General features: G+C 39.2%; 5 protein-coding genes and 1 pseudogene across 5 annotated transcripts; 4 read left to right on the top strand and 2 right to left on the bottom strand.

Annotated features, from left to right (window-relative positions):
• Window positions 1–43: 43 nt before the first annotated feature.
• Window positions 44–3,244, bottom strand: LOC121945468 (trypsin-like). Its single transcript, XM_042489660.1, has 6 exons — window positions 3,168–3,244; window positions 2,862–3,018; window positions 2,479–2,577; window positions 2,194–2,357; window positions 482–618; window positions 44–386 (listed from the first exon to the last, which is right to left on the bottom strand). Exons 1-6 carry the CDS (start codon window positions 3,205–3,207, stop codon window positions 234–236), a joined length of 750 nt encoding a protein of 249 aa, XP_042345594.1. The 5' UTR covers window positions 3,208–3,244; the 3' UTR covers window positions 44–233.
• Window positions 3,245–5,657: 2,413 nt separating this feature from the next.
• LOC121945469 (trypsin-2-like) lies at window positions 5,658–7,794 on the top strand. Its single transcript, XM_042489661.1, has 5 exons — window positions 5,658–5,760; window positions 5,845–5,998; window positions 6,077–6,336; window positions 7,160–7,296; window positions 7,409–7,794. Exons 1-5 carry the CDS (start codon window positions 5,721–5,723, stop codon window positions 7,559–7,561), a joined length of 744 nt encoding a protein of 247 aa, XP_042345595.1. The 5' UTR covers window positions 5,658–5,720; the 3' UTR covers window positions 7,562–7,794.
• Window positions 7,795–12,627: 4,833 nt separating this feature from the next.
• LOC121945466 (trypsin-1-like) lies at window positions 12,628–14,339 on the bottom strand. The gene is made up of 6 exons (XM_042489657.1): window positions 14,231–14,339; window positions 13,785–13,935; window positions 13,316–13,566; window positions 13,090–13,226; window positions 12,863–12,964; window positions 12,628–12,780 (listed from the first exon to the last, which is right to left on the bottom strand). Exons 1-6 carry the CDS (start codon window positions 14,268–14,270, stop codon window positions 12,733–12,735), a joined length of 729 nt encoding a protein of 242 aa, XP_042345591.1. The 5' UTR covers window positions 14,271–14,339; the 3' UTR covers window positions 12,628–12,732.
• A 3,874-nt stretch (window positions 14,340–18,213) lies between these two features.
• On the top strand, window positions 18,214–19,646 carry LOC121945467 (trypsin-1-like). The gene is made up of 6 exons (XM_042489658.1): window positions 18,214–18,321; window positions 18,417–18,567; window positions 18,680–18,930; window positions 19,035–19,171; window positions 19,314–19,415; window positions 19,509–19,646. Exons 1-6 carry the CDS (start codon window positions 18,243–18,245, stop codon window positions 19,554–19,556), a joined length of 768 nt encoding a protein of 255 aa, XP_042345592.1. The 5' UTR covers window positions 18,214–18,242; the 3' UTR covers window positions 19,557–19,646.
• A 1,211-nt stretch (window positions 19,647–20,857) lies between these two features.
• Window positions 20,858–22,252, top strand: LOC121945470 (trypsin-1-like). Its single transcript, XM_042489662.1, has 6 exons — window positions 20,858–20,926; window positions 21,018–21,168; window positions 21,266–21,516; window positions 21,604–21,740; window positions 21,834–21,935; window positions 22,070–22,252. The coding sequence occupies exons 1-6, from the start codon at window positions 20,887–20,889 to the stop codon at window positions 22,115–22,117; spliced, it is 729 nt and encodes a 242-aa protein (XP_042345596.1). The 5' UTR covers window positions 20,858–20,886; the 3' UTR covers window positions 22,118–22,252.
• Window positions 22,253–24,078: 1,826 nt separating this feature from the next.
• LOC121945474 lies at window positions 24,079–25,489 on the top strand (annotated as a pseudogene).
• Window positions 25,490–26,723: the final 1,234 nt, after the last annotated feature.

Below are 26,723 nucleotides of genomic sequence, written 5' to 3' on the forward strand. Positions count from 1 at the left end.
TTTTTTAATTTATCCCATTGTAGACATGAATAGAGAAATGAAATATACACCAAGTGGTTTTATTTTGTTGTTTACGTTGTGGCACGTGTGTTGGATATATGAGGGAGAAATTTTCAAAGGAGACGAGGCACCAGAGTGACAGAAAAATTAATTCAGGGCTTTAAAAGAAAAAAGTAATGAGGAGAAACAGAGGGAGAGATGGGGAGAAATGAAGTGAAAAGTGTGTGATTTCTTCAGGGGTTTGCTGCAATGGTGTCTTCAATCCAGTAGAGGAACTCACACACCTTGACGTAGACTCCGGGGTAGTTAGGCACAGCACATCCCATGCCCCATGACACCAGGCCGTGGACCTCTCCAGCACACACCAGAGGGCTGCCGGAGTCACCCTGACACACACAGAGGGAGTGAGTGTGAGCATAGGATTCATTCACACACACACAGAGCTGTGTTAGCCTCTGGAAGCTTTTACTGTAAAACTCACATTGCATGCATCTCTGCCTCCGTCCATGTATCCGGCACACACCATCCTGCGTGTGATCATGCCGGGATAGGCGCTCTCACAGGTCTGGTCGTCAATTATGGGAACATCCAAACACTGCAGACGGGTGGGCATGCTCGCTTTGACAGACAAAAGAGATATAGTCATAAAAACCTCTGAGACAGAACAATTATTTTACAGGAATATGTTGGCAATATTTGTTTTTAATTTTTGTTGCTGTTGTTTTTAAAAAATCCCATGAAAAAAAGTTTATTTGCCGCCTAAAGCAAATACTATATATAAAAAATATCAACTGAATCTAAAATAAAAAAAATAAAAACTCAATATAATGCATAAAAAAAGATCACAAATATGTTAATTAAACAAAGGTAAATTATTTTTTTTGAAACAGCTGGACACCGTTTTCTTTTTGTGTGTTCGTTGTGCAAAAGCTGTTCAAAACAGAAGAATATAATGTATTTGTTGGGGACTATTTTCAGCCATGGATTAATATACATTTTGTGCCCTAGAGAGTATTTACCAGAGCAGGATGATGTATGAGGGGTCAGCCACAGGGTGAACTGCAGTGCCAAAATTTATTGTAATAAAAGGAACACATTTCAATGATGTCTGATGTTTTTAGACAACAACAGAGGTCTATGACACAGAGGGAAAAGACTGAGTCACACTTCGGCTTCAGAGGCACTACTTTTGTTTGTAGGATCATTTAAGTGCTTTTTTGAGCTTTTGATGAGATTTGATTAGAAAAATAAACAATCCCACTAAATCCCACTAAAATTCATCCATTAAGGCTGCTCTGTGTACTTCTATTTATTCCTATGTTCAACTTTTAACTAAGCGATCAACTTTGACACTATGATTGGGGGAAAAAAAACGATACAGCATAATATTGCATAATTTTGCGTGGCAATATTGAATCAATGCACAGGAATCAATAATCTGATTTTTCATTATTTAAATTATTAATATTACATATATAAATAAGAACGACAGGGGCCAACTAGATAATAACAAGGTTCCCTAAGTAATTTATGTCGTTTCATGTTTTCTTTGTCTTCGAATTTGGTTATTGTAAAACTGGTCTTAATTTCATTCATAATGGCCTTAAAAAAGTATTAAAAAGTCTTAAATCTAACTTGCTTTAACCTGTAGGAACCGCTGAATAAAATCAATTGCCTTTTCAGTCCACTTGATCAAATTTGCTGCAATAAAAAAAGACTGATTTGAGATGAACAAACTGAAATCTTATGATGATGTTGACTAAAGTTTTCCTTTGGGAACATAATTATTAGTTTGAAAAAAAGTTAATATATCAGTGTTTTGCAGCACATGTTATTGCAATACTCAGCATATTGATACACATTAAAAAATTGCAATACTGTATCGTGACTTAAGCATCGTGAAAATATTGCATCATGGGGCCTCTGGTGATTCCCACTCCTATTTAACCACCCCCCCCACACCCCCACCCCACCCCCACCCCAGGTTGGACATGAGGGCAGAGCTGGTTTCAAAGCAACATACTGACTCCACCAGTTTGATCTGAATTGTCCCATTTTTCAAGGACCTAAAAATTTTGCAATTACAGTAATTAAAAAGAAGCTAAAAATCACATTATACACTAAAGATTATACACATAATGACATTAGGCATGATGTTAAGATGTACAAGTAAAAACATTTAAATCAACCCACCTTCACTATCGACAGAAGTCCTACCCCAGCCAGACACAGTGCACTGGAGACCCCCCATTGGGCACCATGTGGGCAGAGGGATGGGTGCGACTGCGTTGGTCACCTCCACTGGGTGGAAGAGCTGGATCAGCATGATGTCATAATCCAGAGTCTGGTAGTCATAACTGCACTCAGAGAAATATAAAATAAGCTCTTCTCTGCACTGAATGAACAAATATGATGAGAATGAAATCATGCAAAGGGCAGAAGATTCTCAAGGCAGTATTTTCTCATTTTTTCACTCACCTGGGGTGCCAGATGATGTTTTGGGTCTTCATAAGCTTCTCTGTCCCCTCAAACACTCGCACATCGTGTTCTCCCAGCACAATCTGCATGGCAGTGGGACTGAGAGAAAAATGTGGAAGAATAAAAAGCATTCAGTAGTTTATAACTTATCAATATCATTCAATGTCAGTCTCCATTTTCTTTATTTTGCAGAAAAACTGACACTACTTTTAGAGCATGTCTTCCACATATGGTGCTAAATTGAAAAGCATAAGTCTCACACCCTCATGCTTTACATAAAAAAATCTTAATAGAAAAAAATGCAAAATATCAAACAAGAAAAAAGACAGAGAAATAACTGAAAACATTTAAAAGCAGTCTTTTCTCCATCAGTGCATACTTACCTGTACCAACAGTGGGCAACAGAGAGCACCCACTGCCTATTGATGAGCACCCCACCACAGAAGTGGTAACCGTAGTTGAGGGAGGCCATGTATGGACGAGAGTGAGGCTCACACTCCTGCCCACCAATGATCCTGCCATCCTCACGGGGAACTGCCGCTGTAAAACACACACACACACACACACACACACACACACACACAAATAAAGAGGTCAAAAGAAAGAGTATGATGTGTGTTTCAAAGTTATCTCCAGTACACCTATGTGTGTCTGAGTGTGTATTCTTGTGAATGTATTTCTGTCTTTACCAGCAGCTCCGATCATCAGCAGCAAAGCCAGCAGTGTCATGGTGTCAAGAGAATGACCAGAAGACACCTAGACACACCCTATCTCATATTTATATCCCAGCAGCCCCCCATGTGCCTTGGCCTGTCCGCCCTCGTCCCTTCCATCTTTCCGTTGACTCCGCCTGTGACCTCACAATGTTGGCACCAAGTGTCAACACAAATATTTTCTCTTATCACTCTCCTATTTTCATGTTTGCCATCTTCTGCCCCAACGTGGCATAACCCCTGTGGTTATGTCATCTGTGCACCTCATTTACAAATGTGGACCAAGGTCTCCAAACATTTAACACCTGTTTATGGTTCTCTCATGGGTCACTCATTGTTGGCAAGCTGCGTCAAAGAAACAGTTAAAACAGTTGCTCACTTCTGGTCAATAAGAAATAAAAGGAAAAAAGAAGAAAATGACAGCAATTTTGAACCAAGACGTTAGCAGACGTTTTATGAATCATAGTTTAGTGAAAGGAAAAGATAAAAATACAGAAATAAGCTGTTTTATGGCTCTGCTTTTAGTTGCCCTTGAATACAAGCCAAGAGAGGTGAGAAAGAAATCATCTGTTGCCTCAGAAGCAGAAAACTACGTGCCGTTTGCTGTGTTGTTTTTGGACAGCAATCAGCCGCCTTTTAAGCTCTAATGAGTGCAGATGAAATTTTAATATTCTATTCCAATATGTACGACATCCTGTTCCAAAACATTATGATATAATCCCTTGCCCCCTTATAACCCCTTAGGATGCACCATCTCGTTTTCAAGTGGTTCCTTAATGACAATAATAAAATAAAACACAATTAGTCAAAACACACAAACACAAAAATAATAAGATCAGCGTTACCAAATGAAAAAAACAAAAAGACTTAATCAAATAAGACATAGAAAATCAGGAGATCATGCTCCAAACAGAGCATGAAAACTGACCATTCATTCATAGATTATAGAAAAGTGCAACAAATTCTCACTCCCAACTCCTCAAATACCAATGCTTGGTCAGTGACCCTACATGTTATGACGCTCTGGCACGCCTTGAGCATCAGTTTTGGACACTCAGGGACAGTGTGTCACCTTATGCTCGTTAGATGCGTTGTTTCCTCTCGAAATAAACTTCATTTCCTTAAATGCTCACAGTCTGTTTAAAAATAAACTTAGAGCAAAGTTTAAAAAAATGGTTTCAGGTTTACTTCCTTCAGTTTAGCAACAAAAGCATGTGGTTAGGTTCAGAAAAAAGCATGTGTGTTTGTTACTAATGTTAGTATGTATTTTTATGATTATGCATTCGCCATAGTTAGTTCGAGACTCCATGTCTACCTCAAGGAAGACCTACTTATATATGATGAAGTTATGCTTGACCATGGATACCTGAGCTGGACCAGTGCCAGTAAATTTAGCAACACAAATACATGCCTCATTCCTCAAAAGAAGTCTAGTACCTGACATGTTAGTAATTGATAGCTACCATCTACGTCACAGCATTGTGTAAATACTACTGCCTTTCTATGTGATCAGTGTCAGCCAGCTTTCTATGTTCTGTGTCAGTTAGTCTGCGTTTAGTCTTGTCTCTGTCTGGGCTGACCCGAGCGCTCGTTTTTGTTGTTCTTGTCCTCATTTGTAGTCTTCGTTTTAGTTTGTCATTGTACTCATCTTCATTTATGTTTTACTCGTTTATTGTACTCATGTTCATTGTAATTGTAATTTTAATTGCATACTCATACTTGTACTCATATTAAACTTGTGCTGATTGAAGCTTCAACAGGTGTCTCTATCCTTCAGAAGTCATCACAGAAAACTCTACTATCGACTAACCACTGTTAGCGTCATGTGAAGTGCGTCACATGCAAAGCGCGGTATGCCACACATTTCAGCAAACTATGTTATTATTAAAATAATTTGACACTTTCACACAGGAAAAAGTCTCCCAGGTGAAAGTGGAAGTGGAAAGATGATATGGATGGAATATTTACACGTATGGATTATTTCAATCAGATGGAGCTTTAAACATAGTGGTTTTCTTACCAATCAACTTAGAGACTGCAGGAACAGGAAAAAAAAACCTGTATAGAGTGTTTCAGTTGATTAGAGGGGAGAGATACCATAAACGGTTTTAAGTAGTGAGAGTAATTGAAATGTATACATTTAAAAACTATATGTAGTATGCTTGGTTACAAAAACTCATTGTGGTGACTGTTGAAAAGGGAGTTACACACCCTTAAAAGAACAGGGACATTTATTGAGGTACATAAAATGATGTGTCAAAAAGAGTACGGAAAACACTCTCCAAGGCCAAAAGACGCCGCTCACTTATTAACTGAAAGGATGGACGTGGCACATAAGAAGATAAGGTTATTTTTCAGGACAGGGAGCGGGGGCGGGAGGAGTGGGCACAGATTCAGCTGTGGGTAGGTGGAGGTGTGGAGGAGGAGGAGGACACTTGGAAGGACACAGAGGAGTTATGGTATAAATGCAGTGAGTGACAGATCATTGACGTCCAGTCTGGTCATAGGAAGGCTTGAGTCAGCCACAAGATGATTGGCCTGATAGTTGTCACTCTCCTGGGTTCTGCAGGTAAACATCTGCAGTAACAGTTGGATAAAAAAGAAGTGTAACTATGACCTGGATGAAGTATTTTAAATTTCTCTCACACCACAGCTGCAGCACCTACGGATGACAGGATCGTGGGTGGCTACGAGTGCGCACATCACTCTCAACCCTGGCAGGTGTCTCTGAATGTCGGCTACCACTTTTGCGGTGGCTCCCTCATCAACAACCAGTGGATCATCTCTGCTGCTCACTGCTGGCAGAAGTTTGTATTACATTAACGCATTCAAATGCTTCTGTATGAGCTTAAAGAGAATTCTGATCATTTTATTTTTTGTCTCAGTCCCTATCAAATGATGGTCGTCTTAGGTGACCATCACATCTGGAACAACGAGGGCTCTGAGCAGTACATGGCAGTGGATGCCATCTACTGGCACCAGAGCTACGACTACCAGACCATGGACTATGACATCATGCTGATGAAGATGGCGCACCCCGTCATCATAAATCAGTACGTCATGCCCGTCGCCCTGCCCGCAGCCTGCGCCGAACCCGGCGTCATGTGCACGGTGTCCGGATGGGGGAACATCTACACTGATCAAGGTGAGCAAGCACCTGATCCTCACATTAAAAGTCATCAAAATGTTTTGCTGATAGCAGAATTAGTATACCGTAGTTATGATGCTGTTGAAGAAACAAAACCTGACATATAATTACACTCACAGCCTTCCATGCTTTGTGTTTCATGTTTAAAAAAAAAACACCTCACCTGAAGCAGCAACGACTTCAGCTCCTATCATAAAAATGATCACATTTTTTATGAAATAAAAAATTATTCAGACAAGAAGAAGCATTATTGCACACATCTGATGTCATATAATTGAAAGAGTGTTTCTATTGTTTTGACTGTTACTTAGTAACAACTAATTCATCACAAGATAAGACGCAAAAGCAATACGTAGCTAACCACCTAGGGCGAAAGTCTGTCTGTCTAAAAATATATGTTTGCAAGTGAGAATATAACATATATACTTTAGTAAAAATGATAAGTGCAAGATACAAATACACAGGATTTTGGCAGTCTATCCTTTGAAAGGAAGCTTGAAAATTAGCTTCAATACATAATCTGACTAATTGACCATTTGTCAATTACTTTTACAGCTAGTTAATTTTCTTTTTTTTATGAAGCTGGTTGAAGATTCTTTAATATGTACTTGACACCATACTGTCTGCATAATGGATATGATGCTAAGAGATGCTAAAGATCCAAAATGTAGCTTGACAGGTTTGTCGTGCCTCGTTGTGGTCACTAACTTCACAACTTAAAACCTTCCTTAGCTCCATAAAAGTTTCAGAGATAGCCACAGAGGTCTGCTATTGTTAAAAATATTGACCCTTTATCTTCCTGTCTTGCTCTCACCTGCAGTGTTCAACCCGTTTAACCTTCAGTGTGTGAGGGTCCCCATCCTGTCTTACAAGGAATGCGATGGTTCCTACCCCGGCATGATCACGGACCGCATGGTGTGTGCTGGATACCTGGAGGGAGGCAAGGATGCTTGTCAGGTATTTCCACACAATTACACATCACATAAAATAAAGCTTGGCGGTCTGTGACCAGAAAATGTTTAATGGGATAACACGATGAAAGTATTAAACTCCTCTCTTCCCTGCTCAGGGTGACTCTGGCGGTCCTCTGGTGTGTAATGGGGAGCTGCAGGGGATTGTCTCTTGGGGCTACGGCTGCGCTCAGCCCAACTACCCGGGCGTTTATACCAAAGTCTGCTCTCTGATGCCCTGGATCAACGATATTCTCTCCAGATACTCCTAGGCTGTGATCTCCCATCACAGAGCGGTGTGAGAGAGGAGGAACCAGAAGGGAGATTGAAATTGAAGGAGACAGAGACAGGAGGCGGTGGTGGGTAGTGTCAGACAGAGAGGCAGCAGGAGAGCGACTGAGAGATAGAGGCACACAAGGAGAAACAGAGGGAGAGGAAGAGAAAAAGAGATGTTAGATGTGTTTAGTCAGGGCGCAATCAATAAAATCTACTATTTTGTGATGCATCAGTGTGTTTATTATTGTTGACAATATTGTAGTGCTGCATCTGCTCCCGGTGCAGATGCTCTCGGGAAAATATGAATCTGTTTTCTGAATACTTTATTTTAATTCAGGGGTGACATTTCCGCAAAATAAATAGAGACCACAGTCGAGCAATAACAGCTAATGTCAGTAGACTGCAAAAAATTGCATCAGCTTGTGAGCAAATACGACATATTGTGTGTGTGTGTGTGTGTGTGTGTGTTTGTGAGTGAATGAGCTTTCTCTTTGACCTGCATCACAATCACTCCATAAAATTTCCTTAAAAATAAGATGCACAAACTGTGGCTTTTATCTTTAGTTCATGTGTTCATAATACACAAGAAAAAACATACAATAACAAAAGAAAATGTTCTATGCAAGTTAATAGTATTGGTGATCGGGATAAAAAATCTGCATGAATAGTTTTAACAGAGGTTTTGTCAGCCTTTTAGGTTTTTCTGATGAAGCACATGAATATGGCCCTCACTCTGATTTTCTGTCTCCTGAGTGCAGAATGCTTTATACACCTGGAAAGGAAGGGCGCAGATGTTGCAACACCCCATTTATCACTGTCAGTATGCGACAAGAATCTGAGACAGAGTCAGACATAGAAATGTGTCCAATGAGGTTCCACTCAGAACCGAGATTCTGGGCTTGAGTCTCTTCTGCAAAAATCTGGTAGCAGAGAAACTCAAAGAAAAGAACAGTTTGTTTCCTCAGCAGGAGGCCTCACTTCTAATCTATATATAAAGTGCTGTGGCGTACAAGTCATGTAGTGGAGGATGACTCACAGTCTTCTTTTTCCCAGCACAACGCTTTTCTGACAATATCTCCTTTTATACTGACAAAGCCTAAACTGATGACGAACATGTCGTAAGGGCAGTGTTGGGGAGTAGTGTTACATCAGTACTGTTAAGAAATAGTACATTTTGCACCACCTCACTGGTAGTTTACATTTAAATTTGCATAGTGATTAAAGTAGTTACATTTTTGCCATTTTTTTGTAAAGTTAACCACAAAAGCATACAGCATACAGTTTTGGGCCAGGAAAGGAACTATTTGTTCATTATCATTATTAGTAGTAGTAGTAGTAGTAATAGTAGTAATATTGAGTGTCATTACAATTATCATTAATATATATTGTTTTACCACTGCTTCTCTACTTTAATTTTGAACAGTCCAACAACCTTTTTCTTTCACCCTGACTGCTATAGTCGAGGAAGTGCATTCTTCCGGCAGTATTCATAATGCTAAACTTGAATATTGCTGCTGTCGTGTGCAAACCTCCCCTCTCCAAAACTGCTATTTTTCAATAATTAGAAAAAACACTTTTTTTCAAAGGATTCAGTGGAAACAGGTTTAGTCACAAGTTTTCTAAATATATTTCACTGGTTGAGAAATGGTAAAACCCACTGATGGACGTAGAGGAGGACCAAAATAATCAATTTATGAAAAAAATAAATAAAAATGTGGAGATACGAGGTTTTGCGCCTGACAACAATAATATATTAGGTGACAATTATTCTCAGGTATTGATTATTGCTATTCATTAACAAATGTTCACAGAAGTCGTTGCATGCTATTTTAGAAGTCACCTGGCTAACTGAGTCATCCTGCCCAGTATGATACCCCCATCTGGACTCTTTCTAGAAGGAAAGTGATGGAAACTGTCTTCAAAACCAAAGCTCACATCCTCGCACTCTCCCATGAATAGTGGGTTATTTCATTTTTGGGATTTTGGATTTATCTCGAGACATTGGCTGTTTTTTGTTGACATGTACCCCTTTTGTATCGTAATTTACTCAGGGCTCCTACAGCAAAAGGCAAGTTAGATTAAGACATTTTTTAATGCCACTAAGAATAATTTTATAGTAATCAAATTGAAGAAAATAAAAACAAGAACCAAAATCATTCATGGGTTATGAACAATTTTGCCCAAATGTTTAAAAACGTCACTTTTTTGTCTTGTGGAGGAGATGAGGGTGAAACAAAGCTACCAGAAAAACCTGCCGTTCATTAGTGAGTTTTCTTGGCAAATTTGTGTTTCTCACTCTGCATGTGGGACACTACCTGTATTCCCATCACACTGAGTTTGAAACAGTTTTTACCTTTATCACAACGAGCCTCACGCGATGCCTTGTACAGATGCAGCCATGCTTACAAATCTTGGTTTAATTGCCAACTTTGGCTGAATTCGCACTTTCCTATGTCGTCCGGAGAACAGTCACAGCTAACGGCAGACAGTGGATCCTCCACCATCCCGATCTGTGTGATGTTAATGTGAAAAGCATATGATAAATTATTTTTTTTAAAACAGGTGTTACCAATTGTTTTAACATTAAAAGTAGCTTTATTAAACCAAACTTGATTTCTCCCCTGAGGGGAACTTTGCTGTTGTAAAACTTCTTTCAGTGTGAAGTAACTGGTAGCTTGTAAAGCTATGCTTTCCATGTTATATCCCCAACAGTGTATAAAGCTAAGTCACTCTCATTTAAAATTAATTTTCTCATTTGTATACAGATAAATGTATCATCATGGTTCAGTCCAAGCAGAGCATTAAAATCAAGGACCTTTTTTATAGAACTATCCAGTATGAAATGAAGTGACTGTTTTTTAGTTTTGCTCAGGGATTCATTTTGTGATGTTTCTTAAAAATGGTGCTTTAAAATACTTAATGAGAAGGGAATACAAGTTTGTTAAAAAAAAAAATAAATTTAAAAAAGGTGGGGCACCCACTAGCTCACCTGATGGAGCAGACATCTCATGTACAGAGAAAGTGTCCTTGTATCAGCAGCAAACAATTAACTAAAACATTTAAGCTTTTGAAGTCATTTAAGGCTTGAAGAAAAAAATGGAACTGATGCAACACAAGCTTGAAGTCACATATTTTGATTGTTCAAAAAAAAAGGAAAATCAAAAACCATCTTAAACTGACAAATTAGGGACAACTTTATAATGTTCAAAAACACAACATTTACTTTTGCTCTTTAAGAGGAAAAGAAATGTCATGCTTACCATAACTGTCATGTGTTCCTGTCCTTGAAAGGCTGGTTGCTCTCAGTTGTGATGGAAGTGATGGCTCGTGTCTTGAAATCACGTGATGTACAGTTACACAGAAATATCTCCCATCTGCTCTTCACAGACAGCTGAATGTGGATTAGCCCTCTTCATCATCATCATCATCACACTGAAACAACATACAGAAAGAAAAGAGGTGATGAAATTGAACATGACAGTTAGACAGATTAGCTAATGAATGACTAAAGCTAAAATTTAAAGTCCCTAATACATATCCATTTATGATTAATTTATTCACGCTTAAAATGCTGGGAAATGAAGTTGAATTATTAACAGGCAACAACCAGAGCAGACATCTCTCCTCTAATGAGTTAGGAGTTTTCTAATGTATAATGCAGAAGTACCTGCAGTCCATTCATAAACGAGCTGTGAAGTTTGGAGTTTTAGCTGGACCCAAAGAAGCCGAAAGCCGGAGTCGAAGCAGTTTAAACATTTTATTAAGCACACAAACGAAGCCATGAGGCGGAGCGGACACAAACAGTGGGGAGGGGAAGCAGGGAGTTTGAGTCCGAGGATGAGCCAGCAGGGACAGGTGGAGGCGATGAATGGAGATGACGCTGGGAGGAACGGCAGGGAGCACACAGGGAGCGACCTGCAGAAGCAATGATGAGTCCGAGGGGAAAAGAGTCACAATAGGCAAAAAAACGCCGAGCAAAAACACGAGGAACCGCTGAGCGCTGTGGCCGCTGATTACCACCAGAGAGCGGAACAGGTGTGCTCAGCGGGAAGAAGGTGGCCACGCCTCCACACACGCATGCACGCGCACATACGCACACGCACACACACACACACACACAGAGCAGGGGACAAGGGGCGGGGAAAACAAAGCATACAGGAACAAACACAGGCAACAGCAAAGAACTACAAAACGTCACGGCCAGGGCCATGACATGAGCTGCATTATAAATCCATTAAAATCACAGAAGGTTAAATCTTTTTAAATTAGAGTTGAAATGTTAATGTGGAAGAAACATCAACAATAAAGTGGATGTAATGCTTTACCGCAAAAGATGATTTCATATTAGGCAACCCATTAGATAGTAAACTTACATTTTAGGAGGAATTGATTGCATTTGATTGCAATCTGCAACCTCACCACTAGATGCTACTAAATCCTACACATTAGACTTTAAGGCCAGTTTTGTTGGACTGTTATTTCTACACTCTGCTGCAATATAAAATAACTTCATTTAGCAACTTTAACAACAGAGTATACAAAGTGTGTTGACAAACAAGGAAAAGCAGAGGCAATAAAACCATAAGAGTAATTCTGACCACCTACTTTTTCATTACTAGCATTTACTTGTACTTTTACTTTCAATACTTTAAGTAGTACATTTAATGGCAAAGTTACTTTGTTACTTAATTATAGAAAATACCAGATACTTTAAAAGACTTTTACCCAAGTAATATTTTAATAGGTGACTTTAACTTCTATTAAAGTCATTTTTGGTAAGATATCTGTGCTTTTACTCAAGTATGGCTTTCGGGTATTCAAACACCATTGCACAATACACAGTGTAAGGAAAACTTTGAGCAACAAGTGAAGCTTAATGAATCCCATGTACATTTCTAACTATAGCAGCCACTGTTAGGAGCTTTATTTATCATGTGGTTTCAAACCTCATGTCATATTGTTCAGTGCTTTTGGGAAGACAGTCATAATAAAAAATTAAGAGCCACCTTTCTGAACTGCACTCTGCAATCTGGTTTTTGAGTATTTCTCATACCCCAAATGATTTGCTTTAAAGTGTTTTATTTGTCACAATGTTCAGCACAAAAGATGGAACATAAACAGCAAAAGATGTTGAGCTGCTTCACTGAACTTGTTCGTTTCGAATCACTTAGTACTTGGCCATGGTGGTCTTGAGCCACTCTGTGAAGATGCAGACCTGAAAATGAAAAACACCGAAGTTAGAGCAGTGAATAAACCAGACACAGCATGTTAATTAAATTTTCATCTTTGAGAGTTACCTTGGTGTAAACGCCGGGGTAGTCCTTCTCAGCACATCCAAAGCCCCAGGACACAACACCCTGCAGCTCATTGTTACACACAACGGGGCCACCGGAGTCACCCTGGGAGCAGACAGTGTGGAGTGTGAAATGACTTTGAAAAGTTTGATAAAAGCCAACAAGCCATGCCGGCCAAGCCATTTCATACAGTTATTGCTGTATTCCTGCGTGAACACTGAATTACATACCTGGCAAGAGTCCTTGCCACCCTCCAGGAATCCAGCGCAGAACATGGAGTTGGTGATCATGCCTGGGTAGGCGTTTTCACAGTCAGTCTTAGACAGGATGGGGATGTTCAGGCACTGCAGCTTGTTCCTGTCAGCAGCTGGAGATCAAAACAGATGTGAAAACTAGAGCTGCACACTGCAGTAAAAACATACATATTGATAACACAACACAGAAGTTATTACTCACTGGAGCTCATGGTGTTGCCCCATCCGGAGACAAGGCACATGGTGCCAGCGGGGGCACAGCTGGTGGGCAGAGCCACAGGCTGCACGTACTGGTTGAGGGTGGCGGGCTCGCTCAGCTTGATCAGCATGATGTCATTGTCGATGGTGTAGGAGCTGTAGTCGGGGTGGCGGATGACACGGGAGGAGCTGATGAACTGCTCGCTGCCCTCGGTGACCTTGATGTTGTGCTCTCCAAGACGCACCTCCACACGGCTGGAAAACATTAAAAAACAAGTAATTTAGAGACAAAACACAAATATTATCATCGCATACTATCCCATTATCCTAAGGTTCACACTTATGCACTGCTGCACCTCTTTAAAATGTTTGTTTCTCTAGTTTCCATCTTCAAGTTTATTGTAATTAATATTATATTATCAAGGTAAGACCATCCGACCTATAACGCTGGGAAACATGAAGAATGTGCTTACGACTTGTAGCAGTGAGCAGCGGACACAACCCAGTCCTTGTTGACCAAGGAGCCACCACAGAAGTGGTAGCCGGAGTTCAGAGACACCTGATAGCGCTGGGAGTAGGGCGTGCACTCATACCCTCCGACGATCTTGTCGTCGTCCGTGGCAACTGAAAACACACGTCAGCAACAAGTTAGTTGTTTTCTTAAATTACTCTACACAAGCAAAAAACGTCAACAACACAGACATATCTTTGAATGCAGAATGTCCTTTTGTGTATTTTTAGTCAAACCCTCAAGTGTGCATTTTTAGTCAGAGTACTGTGAAGCTTCAAGATCAATCAGCTGCTCTCTAAACCCTCGCTTCAGGGAGACGCTGTTATTCTGGGTAAAATTCTGGGATAAAGGCCAACCGACTGTTAGCAGACAGGAAGGCAATCTGCTCTGTAAGAACTTCACACTCACAAGCAGCTCCGATGAGCAGAACGAAGACCAGAGACCTCATGGTTGCTGTGTGATCCTGTCGATGGGACGATGTCACTTGGAAACATGGTTTATATCCACATTTAGTAGAGCGGCCCTGCTCTCCAGCCCTCCTCATTGGTCAGCGAGGGGCCAATCTCTGTGGTGGGATGCTTGGGATTAGATTTCCAGAATTTAAAAAAATCATTGAAAAGATGACAAGCAAGAATCCCTTTCCTGTCAACAATTTGGGAAATCAAAAAGGAGAGTAAGAATATGAATCGTTTAGGCTCCTGTATTATGTGCTCATTAATTTGTTACAAGTTAAAATAATTATCCTTTGATGAACAAAATCTGGACAGTGTGCAGCTGTTTATCATTACTTCATATGTTTTTTTATATTAGTGTGATAAAATAAATAGTTAATACATGTTTCTTAAAAATAAGAATTGTTTATGGGTATACCACTTAATTAAATAATTAAAAATATATATAAAACTCCAAGGAAAAACTAAAAATCAATGGGATAATTTAAAAAAGAGCACTGCATGACAGTAAAATGCCAGGGGTAAGGTACGATAAAACTCACTGGTTAAAAATAAAAATAAACTCCAACATTTAAAAGAAAAATTCTAGTAAAGACTTTCCGTAAAAATAAGTCTTCAAAAGTGATATAAAAAAAGATATTGATGTCAGCTCAATTCATTGTTTTTTTTTTTTTTTTAATATTAGGAGTGGCTTTATTTTTTATTTTTTTTTTCAACTTTATCTTGACTTACACGATGACAGAGGAATACTCCCTTAGAAAAACTCCTGGATAATATCTGAGACTAAGGACATTGTATTTATGAGCAGTTTTGAGGTGCAGGCATAGTGCTGAAAAACAATAACAGTGTCTATACTTTTTATCACTCAATTACATTTCAGAGAAAAAGTGTTTTTAATCCACTTCATTTATCTTTCAGCAGGAGTTGCTCAGCAGAATTACAGTTCAGATGCAAAGTAAATGACCCATCTCTATAATATGATTTATTGCCATAACGCAGTATATGGGGTTTGACTGAGAACCACTTTGTCCAACTCATCTTTATATGAAAACATCAATTATTAAACTGCAAGTCTGCAAGGGGAATATTTTTCACAATAACTAGTTCCTCTACATACTTTAAAGATTTGTATGCTGGGTTTTCACTGGATTATTTAGTATTGATACTTTTATTCTGGTAAAGGTCAAAATCCACCACCTGAAAGTTGCCTCATGTTTCTCTGTCCGATTGTGCAGGTACACAAGTCAGCTCTATATTTAGATACGAGCAAACAGAATCTCACATCTGCACGATTCTCAGCCTCTGTTACCTAAACTGGGGTGAGGCTGCTTTGTAAAACAAATAATAATCTTTGAAATAGTTTTTAAAAAGGCACTTTTCAATAAATTAGTAGCCTGAGTGTTGGAGGAAGTAGTCCTTCTCTTAAGTAACAGTAGCAATACTGTTTGTATGTGTTTTTTTAGTGTGGTTTTACTCAGCCATCATACATAATAAAATAAGTTTAAACAATACAAACAAAATGAAAAAGCTCTGGCAGAAATGCTCCTCTATAGGCCTGTCCTACATTTTTTATCAATTTAGGCTACCCTCCAAGAATAAAAATAATATATTCAAACCCTCAACACAGCTTTGTAAACCATTCATTTCAAAATCGAAAATTAATTTTTAAATCTATGTTTGCATCGTTCCATCGTTTCCCACTTTTTTGTACAATAAACTCCCAGATACTGCTCATATCGATTTTCTCTCCTGCTCTAAAAAACTTCTGTACAGAGTCTGGGGGTGACTTTGTTTTTGCTCTGAACATTATTTGCACTATTTTATAATATAGCAAATGATTACATTTTCATGGGAATTTGAAAACAGTGCACTAGTGTGATTATAACAACTATCCTTATTAATAAAATGTATGGCCTATTTTTGTGAGAAGACTGATGAATTAAACCTTACTTGAGTAACATATCAAAGTATAACCAAGAGAAAATAACTTGATGAAGAACTTGATGAAAGTCCAGAGGGACCAAAACATTAGTACGCCATAAACAATAAGTTATGATGGTGAGCGAGAGCAGTGTGTTGGATCTTTTTTTTTTTCCACATTAATTCTTGAGTAAAAGTAGCAAAGTATTACCAGAAAAATGAACTTAAAGTATCAAAAGTAAAAAGGTACATTTCAGAGTAAGTATAGAATTAAAGAGCCCCATAAGTCCCAAACAGTGATACGCTTTTGTACACAAGTTGGTTATCTTGTTGGTCAAGTTACAGCTTTATCGTCCTTATTAGTACACTTTGGCCTCATATAACCCCCCAGCATAGCTTTACCCAACTTCAACCTGAACATGTACAATCAGCCATGTAACTGAAAACACCTGTGAGTACACATAGCAAAATATTTGCATTTGCGATGCAGTGGAATAGAGGCATAAAGTAGCATGGAAAGGTAAGGTAATTTATTTTTCAGAGAATCATGCACCAAAAGATACCCAGCCTGCACACTACAAACATTAATAACAAGTAGCAATTCATGGGATGAATGGAAAAAGTACATCAAGTACATAAGTATAAGTACATCAAAAAACATGTACATCAGCACTGTGCTTAAGTACAATATCTAAGTGAATATACATTTCTCCACTGGCAGAAAAGCTTTGCAACAAGAAACATCTTATAACGTTTGAATAAATAAATAAAAAATCAGCAGCAGGTAAAAATGTTAATACCATAGACTATTGTCATCAGTGTATTACAACATTTATAAATATTGAAAAAAAGATGAAAGGCAAAAAAATAAGAAACCAAAATGTGTTAACATTGAAAAATTATTTTTGAAACGCCTTATGATACAAATGTGCTTTGAAAATTGACTTAAAAGATTAGATAACTCTGCCAGCCTAGGATCCTCGGGCAAGTTGTTTCACAGAACAGAACTATTTAGAATAAAGTTAATTTGTTTTTTTTTTCTTTCAGTCCACATTGGGTATATAAAGCTTACCCAAGTGGGTAAAAAAACAAACAAATCCACTTCTAAATGGTATTGCAGTATGGGATTTGAATGTCTTAAAAGTAAGCTGGTAGTGTTTTGATAACATTGTTACAATGAATAGGGAAAGGGAAGAATTAAAATTAATACAAAGAATTAGGACTGACTACATGAGAATCACAAAACCTGCACAATCATGCAGTTAATTACACTGATGACTGTGTTAAAATTCAGTGCAGATCTGCTGTCGGTGAAGTTTGAGTCAACCTGAGGTACACTCGGCTGTTTAGAAGTTACAGTGGAGCAGCTGCAATTTCACATGATAAATATGCATGAATCACATGAATATTTGTGAGAGATTAACAAGAACAGGTGCAGTCTGAAGATTTAAAATCCACACAAGGATTTAGAAGGATTTAGAATCCGCTATGTACAGTATTTTCTTAGTGAATGGTGGCATTTGTTATAGGATTTTTCCTCACATTTATAGTTAAATGACACTGTCTCAGTTATATTTTTAACCACACAGTCGTTGTTTACTGGGACTGTTAAATGTCACAAAGCAATAATAGGTTGTCAAACAGAAATTAGAAATATGCAGTGGACTACAGTATTTCTCTTCCGGTACAGAAATGAGTCAGAGTTGAGGATAAAAATGAGCAGAATTCATTTGATTATAAAATACACACCCATTATGTGTCATTTATTATATGAGGCTTGTTCTGAATAAAGTGTCAATGTACTCTTGATTAGATCTCAGCTGGCCGCTCTGGTGCTGATCGCAGAGTCGGCCTTGAGTAAAGGCACTCTGTGAATAATCCAGCTGTTCAGCCATATTGGATTGATTTTTGGATCACAGACCCATGAGTCATCGATTTCTGAGTCAGTCACCTGAAATGAACCGCCTACATCTGGTACCTCACTACCAAGTTTCTATTTTGATTGACAATTATTGGACCAATCATGCAGCTTAGAACGGATATAAAAGATGGATTCAGGTGAACGGACAGGATCACACACAGCAACCATGAGGTCTCTGGTCTTCGTTCTGCTCATCGGAGTCGCTTGTGAGTACGATACAGTCCTTCATGCATTGTGCACTTTTGTATAGTTGCTATACTACAGCAAACTAATAACGCTTTCTGCTGTTTTACATTTTCAGTTGCCACGGAGGACGACAAGATCGTCGGTGGGTATGAGTGCACGGCACACTCTCAGCCCCATCAGGTGTCTCTGAACTCTGGGTACCACTTCTGCGGTGGCTCCCTTGTTAATGAGAACTGGGTTGTGTCTGCTGCTCACTGCTACAAGACGTAAGCACGCTCTTGATATTTTTAGGCCCAGTCATCTGATGGGGCGATAAACACGCAGACATAAAGGAAACAAGCGCTTATCTATTACCATCTGCCATGTTTTATCTTTTAGTCGTATTGAGGTGCGTCTTGGAGAGCACCACATCAGAGTCACCGAGGGCAGCGAGCAGTTCATCAGCTCTTCCCGTGTCATCAGAAACCCCAACTTCAACCGCTACACCCTTGAGAATGACATCATGCTGATCAAGCTGAGCGAGCCAGCCACCCTCAACCAGTACGTGCAGCCTGTGGCTCTGCCCATCAGCTGTGCCCCCGCTGGCACCATGTGCAGGGTCTCCGGATGGGGCGACACCATGAGCTCCTGTGAGTAGAAACCACCCTGAGGCCTAAATACGCTGTGTGAAAAATAATTTGTAAACCAACAATCCATCCCTATTAAACACATCCTTGTTGTTGTGATGATGCAGCTGCTGACGGCAACAAGCTGCAGTGCCTGAACATCCCCATCCTGTCTACTGCGGACTGTGAGAACTCTTACCCCGGCATGATCGACAACACCATGTTCTGTGCTGGATACCTGGAGGGAGGCAAGGACTCCTGCCAAGTGTGTATTTCTGATTTTTTTTTATCACTACATTTTCAAATTGTACTACATGTTTCACTCCTATCTAATTCAAATTTGCTTTAAATGCTGCTTTAAATAGTTAGTTAATAGTATTGCACATTCATATTGCACTCTCTCTCAGGGTGATTCTGGTGGCCCCGTTGTGTGTAACAATGAGCTGCAGGGTGTCGTGTCCTGGGGCTACGGATGTGCTGAGAGGGACTACCCAGGTGTCTACTCCAAGGTAACATTTCAACTAAATATATAACAATTACCCTCATGAATGTTTATCATGTTACACTGCAGCAAACACACTAACATCTTTTTTTATTTTCAGGTGTGTGTGCAGACTCAGTGGCTGCATGAGACAATGGCCAGCTATTAACTCCACATCCAACCTCCTCATCAGACACTGTCCAAATGCCATCTTGTCTGAGCTGGAGTCAAAATAAAACAAATAAACTGTTTGACATTACTCACTGGTTTCTTTGTTCATTTATTAGCTTATTGTCTGCAACCAACTTCCAACCTGTTGCCCTTTGCTGCATGTCATCCCCACTCTCTCTCCCCCACCTTTTTCTGTCAAAACAGCTGTTTTATCAAAAAATTGCCCCCAAACAAATCTTTAAAGAAAAGGCATTTGTCTAATTAATTAATTAGGGTTTGTTCTTAAGTCAACTAGAAAGTAAATAAAGATAAAAAGAAATGAAATGAATATATAGTTTCTATTTGTGGCAATTGATCATGGGTTGATATTAATGACACAGATATTCAGTATTTCTATTATTGATTCATTAATTAAGCTTTGCTTCACCATCTCTTGTATCTGAATATTATTTCTTCAATATTAGTATATTTTATATAATTTATTGTAATATTCCTTCACTCTGAGACAAACAGAACATTGGTGCAATATAACTGTATAAATGTGAGAACATCCTTAGTTAGTTGTTAAATTGATGGTGGTTTTATACAGTGACCACGATTAAGTGATTTTATTCCTCTGTTGCTCGTCTCTTGTCATTTCACTGAATCAATTCTTTTTTTTAATTTGTTTTTGAGGTGGGGGGTTATCTAAAGACACAATGGTTGGTTTTCCTGTGAAAGCCACACTCAACAACTGTGGTTGTGAGCCAGGCCATCTGCAGCCCTGCTACATGTCTTCACAGCGCAAATCCATCCATTGCAAGGTTAAAATTTTTACAAAATCAATCCAGTGATAAACACATGTATAGATGCAATTAGTGTACTCTGTAAAAATGTCACATCGAAGAAGATTTGGTTGAGAAATTCACATCATGGAATCTAGCTAATGCAGAAAGCAATTAACGTTTAAGTAAATAACAATTTAAAGCGGCATGCAGGCAAATGTCATAAGAATAAGTGTTATATCAATGGCAGATATTTGTTACACTGAATTTTAAAATGCATTTAAATGCTAGCTGCCTTAATGTCACTCCTTTATAAATTGCACATAACATGCGTCTTAAAAGATTTCCACATACCATTTTCATCCATGTGAAAATGTGAGTGCAGACCACCCTCACGACCAACACAATATTTGCTTTTCCAGGACTCAGAATTGTGTTTTCCAGGATCCTGATTGGTCAAAAAACAACCTTGGAGGTGTGTTTAGCAGGTAGAGAGAGAGGAACCGCTCCATATAAACCGGAGCACCAGGTAAAGTTTCTCATCGACAGGATCACACAGCAACCATGAGGTCTCTGGTCTTCGTTCTGCTCATCGGAGCTGCTTGTAAGCATGTCTCTCTGCTTTAACTTCTAGTAACTGTGCTGAAAAAAGCAGTTACTTGGCTGACTATTTGGCCTCCTGTGTGTGTTTTCAGTTGCCACGGAGGACGACAAGATCGTCGGAGGGTATGAGTGCACGCCCTACTCCCAGCCCCATCAGGTGTCTCTGAACTCCGGCTACCACTTCTGTGGTGGCTCCCTGGTCAACAAGGACTGGGTTGTGTCCGCTGCTCACTGCTACAAGTCGTATGTCACATGTCAAACTACAGAGACCAGAATTCATCTGCTTTTAAAAGGCCTCTTCAAACTCAGCTGCCACTAATCATCTCTTTTTCCGTTCCAGCCGTGTGGAGGTGCGTCTTGGAGAGCACAACATCAAGGTCCACGAGGGCAAAGAGCAGTTCATCCGCTCCTCCCGTGTCATCCGCCACCCCGACTACAGCTCCTACAACATCGACAATGACATCATGCTGATCAAGCTGAGCAAGTCCGCCACCCTCAACCAGTACGTGCAGCCTGTGGCTCTGCCCACCAGCTGTGCCCCCGCTGGCACCATGTGCACTGTCTCCGGATGGGGCAACACCATGAGCTCCAGTGAGTAGCACCTGCATTTAGCTGCAAGCTACACAATGTTTGTGGGCAACATTTGTCATTTTAAACCTTTCGTTTTACACATTGTAGCCGCTGACGAGAACAAGCTGCAGTGCCTGGACCTTCCCATCCTGTCTGAGAGGGACTGTGATAACTCCTACCCCGGCATGATCACTGATGCTATGTTCTGCGCTGGATTCCTGGAGGGAGGCAAGGACTCTTGCCAGGTATGGACTCAGCAGGGGTCCTTGTCTTAGACTAGTCTCATTTGCAAATCAAAAATAGCAGAAATGTTCCTCAAATACACTCTATGTTCTCAGGGTGACTCTGGTGGCCCCGTCGTGTGCAATGGTGAGCTGCAGGGTGTTGTGTCCTGGGGCTACGGATGTGCTGAGAAGGGCCACCCTGGTGTCTACGCCAAGGTAAAACTAAAATATCTTTTTACAATAAAAATAGATATTTGAAATTCAAATTTCAAATTCATGCCCAGTTAAAATTCAACATATTTGCTATTGGCTGTCTGTGCTGAAAAATCTCATTTTGTCTCTACCCACAGGTCTGCATCTTCAACGACTGGCTGGAGCGCACCATGGCCAAGTACTAAGTCTGTTCCTGCGATCACCATCTTACTCTGCTGCCTTTCTGCCATCATTCTGACTCCAGCATTGTTGGAGAGTTTTAAAAAATGTGCAGCCGTTTTCCATCTGAGTCAATAAAATTTTACATCTTAACTTTCAAATGATGTTTCTCTCCTGTCTTCTTGTTTTCACATGCAAATTAACTTATCATAAAGCTGTTAAAGTGTTCAGGATACAGAACAATAAGGAATTACTGCATATTCTGTATCTGATAGAAATATAGTGACACTGACAAACTTGTCATTGCATAAACATACAACGTTCCTAACTTAGAATGAAACTGATTTTCATTCACACATATGCCTGCAATCAACTTCAACTATTATTTTCACTACTGATTCATCTGCAGACTATATTCAAGATTAATCTATTAATTCTGTAGTCTATAAAATGTTGAACAATTGGGAAATAAAATGCTCCTCACAATATCCCAGCGCACAAAGTGACCTCTTTGAATTCCTTGTTTTGTCCAACCAACAATCTAAAACCCAAATACTCATATTTATAATCATATATGACAAAGCAAAGCAGCAAATTCCAATATTTAAGAAGCTAGAACCAGCAAAAGTTTGACACTTTTGCTTAAAAAATGACTGAGACAATTAACTGATTACCAAAGCAGTTAGCAATAACAAATTTTCAATCAATTTATCGACTAATTATTGATTATTGCAGCTCTAAACACAAATACATTTGTGCAGTGCAGTCTTGCAAAAAAAATTGGCAATCTGATACAGAGCGATGATCGTTTGTTACATAAGTTACACAAAAGTTAAAACTGTTCGAGATATCTGTCTTTAATGGTAAAAATAATTCATCTTGTGCTAAAATAGTTTAAAAACACGTGAAAAAAACTCAGAATCTGAAGTTGTACTTTAATCATTTTAAATGTCCCTTATCGTCATGCACATCACACACACATAAATGAATCTACATGTGGGAACTACTTTTGTTAACACCATTTCTTTGAGAACTGCAACTAATGGTTATTTTTTATTGTTGGTTAAACTGTTGATTATTTTCCTGATTAATTTTCTAGTTTCTTGGTCTATCAAATGCAACAAAATGGTGCAAAATGTTGATCAGTGTTTCCTAAAGCCCAAGATTGAGTCCTCATACAATTCTTGTTTTGTCTGCAACCAAAATATATTCAGTTTACTGTCATAGAGAAGCAAAGAAACTGGAAAATACTCACATTTAAGGAGGTGAAATCAGAGATTTTTTACTTTTTTTTCTCAAACCAATTACTGAAGCCTTTTAATTGATTTTTAAATGAATTGGTACTTAATTAATTAGTAGACAACTAATCATTGCAGCTTTAGTTTCTTTCACTCAATTTTGGTTTTTTTTTTATGTGTTGTTCTATGAATAACCTGGTAATATGCTCCTATTCATTTTAATCAGATTTACCTAAAATCTTGTCAAATATAACCTGCTCTGCAAACAGCCCATTACTGTGAGCCACATCAAGTTAAGTTGATTTATGTACAGAGCAAATAACACCCCTGCATCGGAAATGAATACATTAACAAATGTAATAGACAAGATAATAGCACTGTAGTTGTGTTTATAACTGTGAGAGAATATGAACTCACAGAAAATCATTTCACAGATAGACATCTACGGCAGATACAGAGGAGATAAAAACGAAGACTGAGATGATGAAATGCATTCAAATGCTAGCTGCCTTAATGTCAATCCTTTATAAATTGCACGTAACATGCGCCTTAAAAGATTTCCACATACTGTTTGCAACTGTGTGAAAATCTGAGCGCAGACCACCCGCACGACCAACACAATATTTGCTTTTCCAGGACTCAGAATTGTGTTTTCCAGGATCCTGATTGGTCAAAAACAACCTTGGGGGTGTGTTTAGCAGGTAGAGAAGAGAGGAACCGCTCCATATAAACCGGAGCACCAGGTAAAGTTTCTCATCGACAGGATCACACAGCAACCATGAGGTCTCTGGTCTTCGTTCTGCTCATCGGAGCTGCTTGTAAGCATGTCTCTCTGCTTTAACTTCTAGTAACTGTGCTGAAAAAAGCAGTTACTTGGCTGACTATTTGGCCTCCTGTGTGTGTTTTCAGTTGCCACGGAGGACGACAAGATCGTCGGAGGGTATGAGTGCACGCCCTACTCCCAGCCCCATCAGGTGTCTCTGAACTCCGGCTACCACTTCTGTGGTGGCTCCCTGGTCAACAAGGACTGGGTTGTGTCCGCTGCTCACTGCTACAAGTCGTATGTCACATGTGAAACTACAGAGACCAGAATTCATCTGCTTTTAAAAGGCCTCTTCAAACTCAGCTGCCACTAATCATCTCTTTTTCCGTTCCAGCCGTGTGGAGCTGCGTCTTGGAGAGCACAACATCAAGGTCACCGAGGGCAAAGAGCAGTTCATCCGCTCCTCCCGTGTCATCCGCCACCCCGACTACAGCTCCTACAACATCGACAATGACATCATGCTGATCAAGCTGAGCAAGTCCGCCACCCTCAACCAGTACGTGCAGCCTGTGGCTCTGCCCACCAGCTGTGCCCCCGCTGGCACCATGTGCACTGTCTCCGGATGGGGCAACACATGAGCTCCATGAGCTCCAGTGAGTAGCACCTGCATTTAGCTACAAGCTACACAATGTTTGTTGGCAACACTTGTGTCATTTTTAAACCTTTCGTTTTACACATTGTAGCCGCTGACAAGAACAAGCTGCAGTGCCTGGACCTTCCCATCCTGTCTGAGAGAGACTGTGATAACTCCTACCCCGGCATGATCACTGATGCTATGTTCTGCGCTGGATTCCTGGAGGGGGGCAAGGACTCTTGCCAGGTATGGACTCAGCAGGGGTCCTTGTCTTAGACTAGTCTCATTTGCAAATCAAAAATAGCAGAAATTTTCCTCACAAATACACTCTATGTTCTCAGGGTGACTCTGGTGGCCCCGTCGTGTGCAATGGTGAGCTGCAGGGTGTTGTGTCCTGGGGCTACGGATGTGCTGAGAAGGGCCACCCTGGTGTCTACGCCAAGGTAAAACTAAAATATCTTTTTACAATCAAAAATAGATATTTGAAATTCAAATTTTCAAATTCATGCCCAGTTAAAATTCAACATATTTGCTATTGGCTGTCTGTGCTGAAAAATCTCATTTTGTGTCTCTACCCACAGGTCTGCATCTTCAACGACTGGCTGGAGCGCACCATGGCCAAGTACTAAGTCTGTTCCTGCGATCACCATCTTACTCTGCTGCCTTTCTGCCATCATTCTTACTCCAGCATTGTTGTAGGTTTTAAAAAATGTGCAGCCGTTTTCCATCTGAGTCAATAAAATTTTACACCTTAACTTTCAAATGATGTTTCTCTCCTGTCTTCTTGTTTTCACATGCAAATTAACTTATCATAAAGCTGTTAAAGTGTTCAGGATACAGAACAATAAGGAATTACTGCATATTCTGTATCTGATAGAAATATAGTGACACTGACAAACTTGTCATTGCATAAACATACAACGTTCCTAACTTAGAATGAAACTGATTTTCATTCACACATATGCCTGCAATCAACTTCAACTATTATTTTCACTACTGATTCATCTGCAGACTATATTCAAGATTAATCTATTAATTCTGTAGTCTATAAAATGTTGAACAATTGAAATAAAATGCTCCTCACATTATCCCAGCGCACAAAGTGACCTTTTGAATTCCTTGTTTTTTCCAACCAACAATCTAAAACCCAAATACTCATATTTATAATCATATATGACAAAGCAAAGCAGCAAATTCCAATATTTAAGAAGCTAGAACCAGCAAAAGTTTGACACTTTTGCTTAAAAAATGACTGAGACAATTAACTGATTACCAAAGCAGTTAGCAATAACAAATTTTCAATCAATTTATCGACTAATTATTGATTATTGCAGCTCTAAACACAAATACATTTGTGCATTGCAGTCTTGCAAAAAAAATTGGCAATCTGATACAGAGCAATGATCGTTTGTTACATAAGTTACACAAAAGTTAAAACTGTTCGAGATATCTGTCTTTAATGGTAAAAATAATTCATCTTGTGCTAAAATAGTAGTTTAAAAACATGTGAAAAAAACTCAGAATCTGAAGTTGTACTTTAATCATTTTAAATGTCCCTTATCGTCATGCACATCACACACACATAAATGAAACTACATGTTGGAACTACTTTTGTGAACACCATTTCTTTGAGAACTGCAACTAATGGTTATTTTTTATTGTTGGTTAAACTGTTGATTATTTTCCTGATTATTTTTCTAGTTTCTTGGTCTATCAAGTGCAACAAAATGGTGCAAAATGTTGATCAGTGTTTCCTAAAGCCCAAGATTGAGTCCTCATACAATTCTTGTTTTGTCTGCAACCAAAATATATTCAGTTTACTGTCATAGAGAAGCAAAGAAACTGGAAAATACTCACATTTAAGGAGGTGAAATCAGAGATTTTTTACTTTTTTTCTCAAACCAATTACTGAAAGCCTTTTCATTGATTTTTAAATGAATTGGTACTTAATTAATTAGTAGACAACTAATCATTGCAGCTTTAGTTTCTTTCACTCA

This window comes from Plectropomus leopardus, chromosome 7, assembly GCF_008729295.1.
Source record: "Plectropomus leopardus isolate mb chromosome 7, YSFRI_Pleo_2.0, whole genome shotgun sequence".
In the NCBI taxonomy this organism is placed as follows: domain Eukaryota; kingdom Metazoa; phylum Chordata; class Actinopteri; order Perciformes; family Serranidae; genus Plectropomus; species Plectropomus leopardus.